The 13,856-nt window shown below is 35.4% G+C and overlaps 1 protein-coding gene across 5 annotated transcripts in view; it reads right to left on the bottom strand.

The window, feature by feature from the left end:
• ADGRB3 (adhesion G protein-coupled receptor B3) overlaps positions 1 to 13,856 on the bottom strand; it is a 700,248-nt gene that overhangs the window by 52,747 nt on the left and 633,645 nt on the right. For 4 of the 5 annotated variants that reach the window (XM_081828473.1, XM_081828477.1, XM_081828474.1 and 1 more), the window contains 5 exons: positions 11,950 to 12,019; positions 9,367 to 9,433; positions 6,786 to 6,871; positions 547 to 645; positions 47 to 218 (listed from right to left, as the gene is read on the bottom strand). In XM_081828473.1, the coding sequence (XP_081684599.1) occupies positions 47 to 218; positions 547 to 645; positions 6,786 to 6,871; positions 9,367 to 9,433; positions 11,950 to 12,019 (494 nt within the window). The remainder of the gene's footprint in view (positions 1 to 46; positions 219 to 546; positions 646 to 6,785; positions 6,872 to 9,366; positions 9,434 to 11,949; positions 12,020 to 13,856) is intronic. The other variant, XM_081828476.1, reaches the window with a different exon arrangement.

Genomic DNA, 13,856 nt, shown 5'->3' with positions numbered 1-13,856 from the left:
GCATCTAACCATCATCCCTCTCTGCCAGAGGAATTCTCTTTCTTACCTCTCTCCGAAGAATGCAGTGGACCATGACTATCACAAAACCTTGCAATGAATCAAACACGGCAAAAAGTATTTGGAACAATATGGAGCGTTTGTCTGTCATGGCTAGAACTGCAGACATCCACGTCAGAGCCAGAAGGGGCAACACCACGCAGGAACTCCAAAGAGACGCCCTGTTGAGAGAGAGAGAGCACTGTGACGGAGCCGCACGTCATGCCCCAGGCAATAACTAAGCCCCCGTTCAACAAAGCATTCTTGGATGTGGCACCAAGACCGTTCACTTGGAAACCATAAAGCAGATAACAGTGGATAGTTGTATTTATTTTTTTATAGCCAATCCCACACTAGTTATAAAGGCAGTTGCCAATTATAAATAGTTAAGTATGCTCTTAGCTCCAATAGTAGCAAACATGGTTTTTTTTTTTTTTTTTCCACAATAGCATTTTCTCACATGCACTGTAAAAGATTTGTCACGAGAAGATGTAAATGATTGGGACTAACATGGCGTTACTGGCGGTGGTGGCTGACAAAGCTGTTGTCGAAACTACTCCACACTTGGCACATTTGAGCGTCAAACCGCTATGAGGCTCACTCATCTGACTGCAAACAAACAGAACACCCACAAAAAGAACAAAATATTGAATTGTCACCAAAAAAAAAACACGTTGCTGCTGCAAGTTAGCTTTTAAATACGATTTCATGCAGAAAAGTTTATTTATCAAAGATGAATGCTCCAGGTTGTTTTAAAGATGCAATTACACTACACATTATTTTTGTAACATTTACCTTTTAACACGATGGGCCTTTGTTGCATGCAAAAGCATATTTCCATCAATTACATCCTAAATGGCCCGGTGTCTACAGTTCAAAATTATCCAGTACACTGAGTTAAACATAAGCATGTGCTTGTGTAGACATACAGTGAAAACCCTTTATTCAGACCCCTGGTTATCAAACACATCAGGACTCCTGGCTTCAAAGACTTTCATTGTCATTTGCAGAAGGCACGTGATATTAGTTAAAACCTTCTGAAATGTAAACATGTATATCAGAAGTCCAGTATAAGAAGATATATATTTTAGGTGTTTAATCATTTGTGGGAGATGTAGCCTTTATCTCAACAGATTCATATTTTGAAATTTCTCACAGCATCAATGTATTATCCACATTTTAGGATGATCTGAATATAGGGGCTGATGAAATTTGATGAAATATTAGTTTATAATAAAAGGGGTGATAGCTTAAGGCTTTAATAAAACACATTTAACATTAAGTTCAAAATATTCTTTCTGAACATTTTTTCATAAACTCCAGTTCAACAGCATTTACATGGTCTATTCTAGTCTGGAGGATTTTGCAGGTAAATTTAGATTCAAGTAACTCAGATTTAACCTACTATATCACAGAAGCAAAGTCATGCTACACAGAAAAACTTTGTGAACCCTTTACATTAGAAAAGAGTCCCTTGAAAATGACTGGTTTATTAGAACATAATGCTCTCATGAAAAACCAAAAAGAAATTACTTGAATCAAAGTTCAAAACATCTTGAAATAATTTTCTGTGGTATACTTCTCTTGTCCATTCTCTTGTGGTGCTAATGTCTAAAATATATGTTTTCCCAGTAGGCTTTTTCAAAATAATATTTAGTGGACAGGTAATGTAATAAAAGTGGCAGGACAGAGAAAAATCACAAGATGATCATAATTCAGAACGTCTGGTTTCTTCTAAAGAAGTGCACTCATTTGTGAATAGTGCTTGGATGAAATAATAAATCTGAAAGCTATTAAGTAGATTGATTGACCAGTAGACCCCAGGAGAAAAATCAAAGCTTTTAGAGTTCGATGTGGGGGTGGGAAACATGATACTAAATCATTCGTTTTACTGATTCAACCCAGGACCTGTGTCCTAGCACATGAGACCAAACTTTTCACAATAACAAGTAAGCAACGGTCTATCCAGTTGGATCATGAGTGCCTCAATGGACATGCCAGTGTGTCTGAAACTACTCTCAAAGGAGTGCCTATTTACAGCAGTGTTCTCCACAGTGGCTGCATATTAGATACATATACCCAACCCCAAAGACTCCAATTCAGTGGGGCTTAGGCATCTGGCCCCCCCCTTTTTTAAAGATATTTATTTATTTATTTATTTGGAAGGGGGGGGTAGGGGCAAAGGGGGAGGGGGAGGGTAAGAGAATCTCAAGCAGACTCCACTGGAGCCCACCGCGGGGCTCAATCTTTAGACCCTGAGATCATGACCTGGGCTAAAACCAAGAATCGGGTGCTTAACTGACTGAGCCACCTAGCTGCCCCGGGCATCTGTGTTTTTTAAAGCCCCAGAGATTATTCTGAGGAAAAGCAGGAATGCACACAACTGCCCTAACTACATATTTGAGTATCTTCAATTTTTTAAGTTCCATCAGATTAATATTAAAAAGGCATGACTGATCTATTGTTTCCTTTATCAGAGAAGATACGCTATTTGGTATTTGCGCTTTGAACACAAATGTGGCTATCTTTCTTAATTTAAGGACACTGTCTCTAGGCTCTAAAACAAGATTGAAAAGCCAAAGATGACTAAAAATTAATTTTAGTTTAGTACACAATATAAACAAGTATTTTAGCCCTAAGAAAAATGAATTTGATCTAGGTATGGGCTTTCCTGAAAATAAATATTAAGCCAGTATTTGAAATGCTTCTTTCTCTTTGAGATTGATTTGTGATTGACTGAAAGGCCTATACATACTTCCCTTAGTCAGAATTAACTGTTGAAAACTATGCTTGATGTTAACTAGTTGGACACTTTTGGAATTCTATTATTAGATGCATATGGAGTAGAGGAAAGATAGGTTACCAAGGGAGATAGGATATTCTCCCCTAGTTTGTATGAATGCTACAGAAATTAATATAGTATGAAGAACACACAGTCTAAATGCTAAACAGGGTTGCTGCAATGGGAAATAAAATTTAGTTCTTTGTTACAGGGGAAATTATATATATATAAAATAAAAAGTGCTAAGTTAAAAAAAATTGAATTTCCCATAAGTTCAAATGTTACCATATCTACCAGGGCACCAGGTTATTCTGTCTACTCCTGCAGGGTCTTGGAGTCTACAAGCTTCCCTTCCCAATTTTCTTTTTCTTTTGCTTAGGAAAAAAAAAAAATTATCTGATTGGTTCATTACTGATACTATGTAAAATCCCCTGAAAAGAAAATACTCCCTTTCCCTTTGGAAAAAATCTCACGATATTTGTATAAGACCCTGGTAGTTTCCTTAACTTCAGGTAGATGAGATAAAGCAATTTAAAATAGTAGATAAGAAAGTTCCATTGTAAAAAAAGAGAAAAAAAAAATGAAATATCCTGCTTGAGATATATGTTAACAAGGAAAATATTCATATTTGAATAAACATGCCATTTTATCTTTTCATTCTTTCCAATTATTTTGCATAAGATATATTAATGGCAATCAATCCCTCTTTGGTAAATATATGTCATGTATTAGAAAAACTTAATATAATTTGGGTATTAAAAACTTGTCAAGCTATTGTGTATTTCTTAAATATTCATTTACTCATTCTTTTATAAATATTTATTGAACATAAACTATTGCTTGGCAGTTTCTAATAATTATAAAAAGGAGGAAACAGGAACAATAAAATGGGAATAGGAACATACTGGTTCTAAATAATAAACAATATTTCAAAAAACACTTGATATCTACATATTTCCAATGTGAAATGGTCAATATTTATAACTAGGAACATCAATTGTTAATTAGCTTCTTGCTCAGTGCTTCTTTAGTTAATTCTAACTATTTGTTGTTCACTGAAATCTTTATGACTGTCCTCACTGATTCTCCGCAAACTAAAATTAGCTTCAGATACTTCTTCTACAAAATTTCCTTCAATCACACTTGGAAATAGCAAATTTCAATCTATACACACTTAGGCAAAAACTGCATTTTATATTATAGAAAAAAGTTCTTAAAATCTAGAATCATTAACTTGTTGATAATTCTTTTCCACTTTGAACAGTAACCAGCATTCTGCTTTTATAACACATATTAAAAACATTTCTATTTCTCCAACGGAGGCCTCTGAACTAGAAAAACACAGATTCAATTTTGCCAGTAAAACAGATGTAACTTCTAATAACATTTTCATAAATAGATATTTTAAAATTAATATGTAGATTAAAGTGAATAATTTCTAAATTCATAATATGACAATTTTGTCATTCTCTTAAACGTATCTTTTACAAAGAGCTATGTAAATCAAACCAGATCTTACACTTAAAATGATTAAATGAGAAAAAAATACTGACTGTAAATTTAATACATCCTTAGCATTATACTCATTCTGATGATCCCATCTCTCTCTCTCTTTTTTTTTTTTTTTGACCTTAATGTCATGAATGGCAGAATCACAGATGCTTGACTGATAGAAGTCAGGGTCATTTGAAAACAATCTATTTTCTTCATTTAATGCATCCTAACAATAGCCACCATTTGTTGAATGAGTGTTTGCTCTTTGCTATTCTAATGAATCCTCTGTACACATTGTATTTCATACACTCTATTATGAGGCAAAAATCATTATCCTCATTTTACAGGTGAGAAGACTGAACTCCAGAATAACTACCTAACATGCCCAAAGACACACATAGCCAGTAAATTGCAGAGCTATTTTGAGTATGGCTTTGTTCAAAAATATTTTTTACTTCAAGGCTTTATCCTAACCAATAAACCTCTACCCCTCCAATTAAAAAAAGATGTGTGTGCGTATGTGTGTGTAGGTGTGTATGTGTGTGTATGTGCGTGTACGTGTGTGTGTGTGTGTATACACACAGACACACGAGTTTATGTCTAGTGGCAGAACCGAGGTTCTATACCCCGTATTCAGTATGATGGATTTATTCTTACATGATTAATCTGGACAGAAATATTGAAGCTGTTGTTCCAATTCCAACCATACACGGCAGACTAACAAGAATAAGAATGTGAAAGCTTCAAGTTCAAATGGTATAGAAAGCTCAGTGTCTGTGCAAGTTCAAGTTTACCTAGTTAAAGATGCTATGAAGACTCACCTAAAGTGAAAAAAAGTCTCTAGGTGGGAAGTGATGCCCCCCTTTTTTCCAATGATGTTCTGATTACACCACTACAGCTCTAAAGGTTGATATGAATGATTCCAAATTTTTATATTCAAAGCATTTTACTCGTCTTTGACTAGGGGGAACAATACCTAGATTACCTTACTATATAAATCATTACATAGATTACAGAAACATAAAGGACTTAAAATTCTTACTGGTCAGTGATCAAATACTGTGACTATTAAATAGTAACATAAGTTATTAAAGAAATAGCAATTGTAGGTAAGTTTTGAATGAAAGTACAAAGAGAAAGGATAAAGCTATAAAGTTTTCATAAGAAAAGATACAAAGGGAAATTCAAAAGCATTAATATTTCACTCAAATTTCTACAAATTTATATAATGAGGTGAGCATGTAACCTTACAGTAAAAGCTGCTATCAACCTGCTTATGAAATGTTATTAGTCATTAAATGTGGTGATATCATAATGACAGTAATTAAAAGAGATGCTTTTCTAAATTTTGTAAGTGGTTCAAATGTGCAAGTGAAAATTATGAATAAGTCTTCCTAGCAAGTTATAGTCAAAACATCATAAAGAATGAAAATATACGACAAGAATGGTGTTTCATAAGTGATTATTTCATGTGAAGAAATTTTCTGAAATATACGATTAATCAAAGAAAATGCAGTGTTTTTGCCCTAGTAGAGCTTGCTTGTCTTGATTCAGTGGTGTCACACACTGACATGTTCAGCCTACTATCCCGTCCTTTGTGACCCAAACTAGGGGGCCTTGCTCACCTAAGAATAAGTATTTTTATACTGATTCAAAGGGGCACAGGCACCCAATGTTTAAAGCAGCATTGTCAACAAGAACCAAATTATGGAAAGAGCCCAAATGTCCATCAACCGATGAATGGATAAAGAAGATACACACACACATACGCACACACAGTGGACTACTACTTAGTTATAAAAAAGAATGCACTCTTGCCATTTGCAATGAGATGGATGGAGCTAGAGTGTATTACACTAAGCAAACTAAGTCAGTCAGAAAGACAAATACTAATTCACTCATATGTGGAATTTAAGAAACAAAACAAATGGACACAGGGAAAGGAAGGAAAAAGAGAGAGAGAGAGAGAGAGGGGTAAACCCTAAGAGACTCCTAACTATTGAGAACTGAGGGTTGCTCGAGGGGAGGTGGGTGGGGGATGGGCTAACTGGGTGATGGGCATTAAGGAGGGCACTTGTGATGAGCATTGGGTGTTATATGTCAAATGATGAATCATTAAATTCTACTCCTGAAACCAATATTACACTGTATGTTAACTAAGAATTTAAACAAAAACTTGAAAAAAAAATAACATTTTAAGTCCAGTCTTAACATTTAATCTTCTTATCTTACAAACAGGCAATATGCACAAACAAATCCAGACTTTCTTAATGGTCTTTCAAATTATTTTTAGATATTGGTCGCATTACTTAAGAACAGCACATTGAAAACTTGAATGGCAGAATCTACCAGACACGCTGGTTCATCAGGATCAAAATTCAAGGCACAGTTAAAATGCAGTCAATGATGATCTGGAATTGGAGTATGGGATTCACTGGTAAAGAACCTTCAAAATCCACCAATTGCAGCTTACCCGGCTCTGTGTTTGAGCTTTTTATCTAGGATCCCATCTCTGGAAACAAGTTTATTAAATACCAAAATGCCAATCACCATGTTGACCTGTCAAACAGAAACAAAGGTTGACCTTTCAATGATATTGGAGGGAATCAGGTCCCCTTTTCTCCTGAAAACCCTCTTTTATTAATAACCATTTCTGAATTCTGAACTCACAATAGTGATATAAAGCACCTATCAAATATTTTATAAGTGCACAATGAAACAGAACAATTTAACAGTGGTGTGTTACTTTAAAGTTTTAAAGTACAGTAAGTACATTTAATTTCCATGCTTTGCAGTTAACACTGAGGAAATTACCATTTAATTGTCTAACTTGTAAACGGTGCCATACTATACCATCTGGCATTCTAAGTCACCCCTGACTAAAATCAATTGGCCAAATGAGTTTTACCCTAGGAGAGTCAAAAGATTTTGTCTCACAGTGTGAGACTAGGTTGCACCCAGGCAGGCAAAGGTGTTAAGGATTTGTCATTGTCCCCAGCAATGAGAACAGAATGCCTACATTCCTGAGGTGGTGTGGCTATTTCTCCTGTGGGTGGAGCACATTTTGATGTACCATGCTTTTCTAGAAAAGGGAAAGCCTATTCAACTCACCAGAATCCCTTAAGAGATGGACACTAACACCAGTTCTTATAATGTGCTCTACTGAACACTTCTCAGCATTTTCTAAGACTCTCTTACTCTCACTTAAAAGGTCTTTTGCATAATACATCTGAAATGAAATCACACATATTTTTCTTTCTCAAGTAAAATTGTAAAAAGCTGTAGAGATAGCTGTGGTCTATTTGTAGCAGCTTATTATGATAAGCACCCACAGTTCTCTAACCTACCAGCACTTCCTGATAAAGGAATCCAGTCCAACGCTGAAACAAGATAATCAAGGAAAAATATTTTCTTCTTTTTGCCTTCCTGCCCCTTACCCTCCATGATCAACAGAATCTCAGTGCATCCCCCAATGCAAATGGTGAAGCCTTTACATCGAAACTAGCAGTTCACAAAAATCTGTTTTAAACAGGATGACTAGTTTAAAAAAAAAAAAAAAAAAAAGGAAAGAAAATTCCATTTCCCCAGCACATTGGCCAGATAAAATATAAAGCTGAAATCTGTTTAACTACTGGTGTAAGGAAGATTCAAAGCAACTGTTAGGTAGGGACTTAGGAGTTGTCACTCTTCATAGCTTCCCTGGCAAGATACCATTTGATCAAAAGAAAGACTTACTCATCTTCATATTTCTCATCCTCATATTTCTCTTCATAATTATATGAACTAAGAGAAAAAAGTGTATTTTGTGGATTCTATTAATCTACAATTTAATCATGAGGGAATCCATCACTACTCCAAAGACCATACTTTGGTTTTTCAATTACACACATAACTCTTTGTTTCTCCATTTTAGGGTTATATGTATATTAACTTAGTAGCTTAGGGAAATAATTCAATTGATTAAAAAAGATTTCAATGCAGCAGACAAAAATGTGTCTAACAGTTTCAATTTCCCTATGCTTTTCTCTAACACTCATGCCTAGATTTTTTCTTGTGAATCATGCAGTTTCTGCTCCCTGTTATAGTTTAGAGGAGGGAGAGCAAACTTTAAAGAAAGAAAATGTTGTACAGAGTTATTAAGAAAGATACAGCTAGCTTCTAATTTACTGAATGAATTGTTCAAGAAACCAAAGGGTAATTTTCCAATTAGAACTCTAATTGCACAGCAATGTGGATCTTTGTACTAATTCAGACCATTTCCCCCCTTACATTTTCATTTAAAGATTTATTAGACCAGAAAGATTTGTAATTAATAATATCAGAGTGAGAGAAAGAAAGGAAAATTGGTAGAAAATTTTCATGTTCCCATGATTCCAAAAAGAAACATTTTAAATCCTTATGCATAAAATATGGCAGGGGCTCTCAACTGGGGGTTATTTTTGTCCACAGGGAATATTGGGAAATGTCTGGAGACATTGTTGATTTTTACCGACTTGACGTTCCTACTGGTCTAGTAGGTAGAGCCCAAGGATGCTGCTAAACATCCTAAAATATAGAGGACAGCCCCACGACAAAGAAATATCTTGTCCAAAATGTCTGTGGCACTGAGGCTGAGAAACTCTGACATTTGGACATGTATTTTCTTGTTGATATTTGCTAGCAGGCAGCAGTTATCAAGATTAAGAGATCTTAACAACGATGTAGATCATACAGAATAGTATAAGGTGATATAATAAAGGGTCAAATTCTGTACATTAACAAGGAAGAATTTGTTGAAACTTACTCGAACTTCTTCACAAATGTGAAATTACTGTAAGAGAAATCCCACACTCCCACGTTTAATAGTCTTCAGTCTTCAAAATAAGAATATTTTAGAGTAATAAGGGTCTAAATAGCAGTTGATATTCAAATTTAAGTAATAACTGATAATTAAGTAATAATACATTGAACTCTAAAATTTCTACACAACAAATACAAAACCATCACTCTAACTGAAGCAAAGTAGGCTTTCTCGGCTAAGAAAACAAACAAAAGTAGTTGATTTTGATGTTTACCAGGACAACAGCGGCTGCAGGTCCAACAAAAGCGTAGAGCAGTCCTCCTTCAAGAGAGAGCCAGCAGCTAAAAATAACATCAGATAAAAACTAACAAAAATTAGTGATAAGTGTTAAACCACTGAAGTATGATATAAATTACTTGAATATGTATGTACTTAGTGCTCGAATTTTGGCACATTTCAAAGGCTCGTAATTAAACAAAGAGGCATTAGGAGATGTGGAAAAAACTAAAATTAGAGCATTTCATGTGTGAGAAATACTATATACCTTTCACAGAAAAGAAACTTTTAATATAAGGCCTTACTTTCAGGCAGTTAAAACATTTTAGACAAATTACTCTTGCAGTGCGATTTTTATATTGACTTTCAGTACAAAGGTGACTATTACATAATTTTGTAAAATGCTGCTTTATATCCATTATGAAAATTTTCAAATACTCTTTTAAGCAAGAACAGCATGCTTTTAGAGTCTTGCATATGTCATTTATGGGTTCTTCCTTGAGGCCACTGAGATATTGGGAGAAATTGGTTTAAAAGCCATCATTGCAGAGAATGGATAATCTATATTTTGTACACTTTTTTTTCCTTCTGATTTTACTTTTGCCCCAGACTACTAAGCCAATTCACTAAAGGTAAGCTTTTGAATAAAAATAAGCGCAGCTGTGTTTATTTCAATTACTCAATTCACCAAGAGATGCAGGTTTACATTGCTAGAGAGATGGTAGAGACCTGGTAACCCATTTGAGTAAGAACGTTTGTTTTCTCACAGGAGAGGGCCATGAAGAGGACATGGGGCTTGACCCTGGAGGCTTCGTAAGGTGGCCCATCTGCGTGTGCAGAGTCCAGGAGAGTCAATATAAGGAAAATACCAGGAAATGTTTTATTTCTGCTGATGCAATGAATCATGCCCGCTATTTCATGCACCTGTTTTTGACATTTGACCCTGTCAATATTACTTTAAGTCCACAGAATCAACATGCTGCCTCCAAAATTAACCACCACTAACAATAACTGTTCTGTATCTGTTCTAAGAATACACTTTTCTATATTGGTTGTGGTGGTGGTTACCTGACTTAGGCATTTGTTAAAGCCAACAGAACTATACACTGAACAGGGTGAATGTTACTCTGCATAAATTATATCTTAATTAAAAATTTTAACCTAGTAACCTTACCCATACAGACATGCCAATACATGTATCAATTTATACATAACACAAATGTGTCTGTCTGTGTGTATTCAAAGTCTGCTTTTACTTATTTCTCCTTGCCATTGGAATGGACACATAAAATTCTACTTTCCCACTTTGGGGTTGATAATTTAGTATCTATTTTTTAAATGAAATAACTAGAGAAAAAGCCTTTAGTCTGATGCAACACTTTAGTCGGTATCCCTTAGACTGCCACTACATTTCTACTATATTTTTGTGCAAGGTAATCTTCAAACTGATACATGCATTACTCATTATATTGTATTCCGTCTTAATCACAAACTCCTTGAAAGTTGGAACCGTATCATCCATAATCCTATCTCTTTCTACATCCCCAATACAGTGCCTTTCAAATACTGGGTTTTACCAAAGAGTCATACTGTTGTAAAAAGTAATGGCTTAAAGGTAATAGCGCTGTAGTAAGCCCTACTCTACAACAGAGATGACTGGGGAGTTTTGCCTGTTTGTGTGTTCACATAATATAGACTGCAGAAGAAAAACAAGTGTTCTAATGATACGAGTTCTGTAAACTCTTCGGAAATTTCTTTTGGATGGGCAGGTGACATGAGGTGTCTTGGCACAATCTCCATTTGGATGAACCCACCAGAAGGTCTAATTAGTGGTAATTCCTATCTCAAACCTGAAGACGAACCAAAAATCTCACTTTAAAAATTTATGCTTCTAATAAGATGTGCACATCTCTTTCTCCATTTCTCAACTGCCTCCTCAGCTTGAAAGAGCAGATGAAGTAAAATATGAAAGTGTATTGTTTTACATTTTAAATGTTAAACATAAAGCTTACTTATAAAATCTCTCACAGAATTTATCAGTATTACAGCTGTGATTAGGATGGGCTGATACCATACCCTATTTCTTCCCTCTAATTTCTCCCATAGCCTAGGCATTTTCTAACATGTATTCTACTGATTCTCCTGATCTGCAAGTTTTAGTATTACCTTAACATGGCAACAAAACCTGAACTAACATGACACAACTTGGTTGATACCAATATATATTATCATTAGTGAAATCAGAAGCTCAGAGCAGAATCATATTCTAAAAGGTAAACACCAAGGTTTATTCAGTTCTAAAAAAATGTATTTGAGATTAAACACACAAAGTAAATATTGAAACATTTTGAAATGCACTGGTCTTATGAAGCAATGGGAAACCGAAACAAGGATTCTGCACAGGGCTTCGGCATTTACTTCCTAACCTCTGTGCATTTAAGCTCCCTTACATCATTCCACACTAATATGATTTCTACCATAGTTAATGACTCAGGGACAAAATGCAAGCCATCAGCAGTGCCAACCAAGATTAATGAAGCATAGATGATGATTTATGATTTATCACTGTGGATGGACTTACTAGTGGTCAGTGCCATATCCTTTCGTCCTCGTGAAGCCTACTGATGTGGCCACTACTAATGCTGGTAAACCTGCAAGAGAAGCATTGTCACACTTCACATTCAGCCGTAACCACTGTGCACTCTGGCTCAAGCAAAGCTAGGACAGAGTCAAAATGCTTACATTGAAGGAACTACCATTGCATTAATTCTTTCAATAAAGTATGTTTCCATTACAAAATTTCTTTCAAGTACAAAAATATGAGGGCGACAGCTGGTCTTTTAACTCAATGCACTTCTCTAATGTTGCTAGGTTACCACCACATTTGACATGGGTTTAAAGGAAACTAATAACAAAGATTTAGTATATCTTTTATTTTTTCCCTAGGGGTTTACACTGTTATAAAGGAAATTTGTAGTTATAAAATCAGACAGGCAAAAAATGGATATTCTGCTCTGATGGAATATCACAGAAGTGGGACATTCAGTTGGCCCCATATTGATCCACATCCAGTTGTACTTAGAAAAAAATAAATTATATCACATAATTCATTCTTTATGATTTACTTATAATAACAAGAATGTAGGATCAAGGTTAAGGGCCCGAAGAAATTAATTTTGGGGCCTCCTGATTATCCTCCTTTTAACAATCCTGAACGAAATTCAGAAAATATATGACAGTTTCTCTTCATGGACTTCTAGGTAGGCATCTCTCCACACATTCATCAGTCCCTCTTAGCATTCAATTGCCTGCATACCTGTGCCAATTTCGACCTAACATCTTTTAGTTTATATTTATAGGAATCACACTCTCCTTATTCAAGTTCAGTGGAACATCCCTGTGTTTTGGTGAACAGAGCTCAGTCTAATCTATGCTGTTTAATTCTTTTTTTTTTTTTTTTTAATTTTGATCATGACTTCTTTTCAGTAAGATGATGTTTGCCTTTCCAGGTAGAAAAATCCATCATCTAATCACCTCCTTGAGTCCCCTCCACCAATCTTCTTTCTTCCTATCATTTCCCCTCCTTCCCGCTATTCTCTTCTGTCTTTTCAAGTGACATAACATTCCTTCATGAAGTTTAAAACTATGAGAAGCATCTTAGAGGGACACATCATATTTTTAAACAGATATGCATCTCCCCCCACCCTGTATACACACGTGTGTGTGTGTGTATATGTGTGTGTGTGTGTGTGTGTGTGTGTATAGAGAGAGAGAGTTGACTTTTTGATTGACTAGACCAAGTCATGAGAAAAAATTCTCTCCTGGGTCATAGTTAAAGCATTAATAATCTTCATTCGGTACAATTTAGATTATTTTTTTCTAAATTTATTATGTTGCACTTTGCTATAATGAAATTCATATGACACTAATCCACCAACTCAGACTTCCTGATAGTCTAGCACCATCGGCTTAGCTTTTTTGCTTCCCGAGTAGTTTAATATTATCTGTAAACTTGGAGACCAGCTGTGAGCCCTCTCCTCAAGATCTTTGGTAATGGTGTTATTAAATAGCTAGTTACCAATCCAGAAAATCGCCATTCTTTATACTTAGGGGAAGTCACTTACCTGGATTCTATATTTCTTGGATCTATGGCACTAAGTCATGAAAAAAGTGTTCCTGATTCAATACCAGTCTATCTTTAGAAGGTCTTTGACATGAAATCCAGACAAAAGTTTTATGAAAGTGTAAGTAGAATACATTCTCCAATTTCTTCTTCTTTTTTTTTTTTATTTTTTAAAGATTTTATTTATTTATTTATTTGAGACAGAGAGAATGAGAGAGAGAGAGAGAGCACATGAGAGGGGGGAGGGTCAGAGGCAGAAGCAGGCTCCCTGCCGAGCAGGGAGCCCGATGCGGGACTCGATCCAGGGACTCCAGGATCATGACCTGAGCCGAAGGCAGTCGCTTAACCAACTGAGCCACCCAGGC

This window comes from Leptonychotes weddellii, chromosome 8, assembly GCF_054177405.1.
Source record: "Leptonychotes weddellii isolate Sample4059 chromosome 8, ASM5417740v2, whole genome shotgun sequence".
Classification (NCBI taxonomy): Eukaryota; Metazoa; Chordata; class Mammalia; order Carnivora; family Phocidae; genus Leptonychotes; species Leptonychotes weddellii.
Note: the sequence above shows the minus strand (reverse complement) of the source record. Positions and strands in the feature narration are given on the sequence as shown.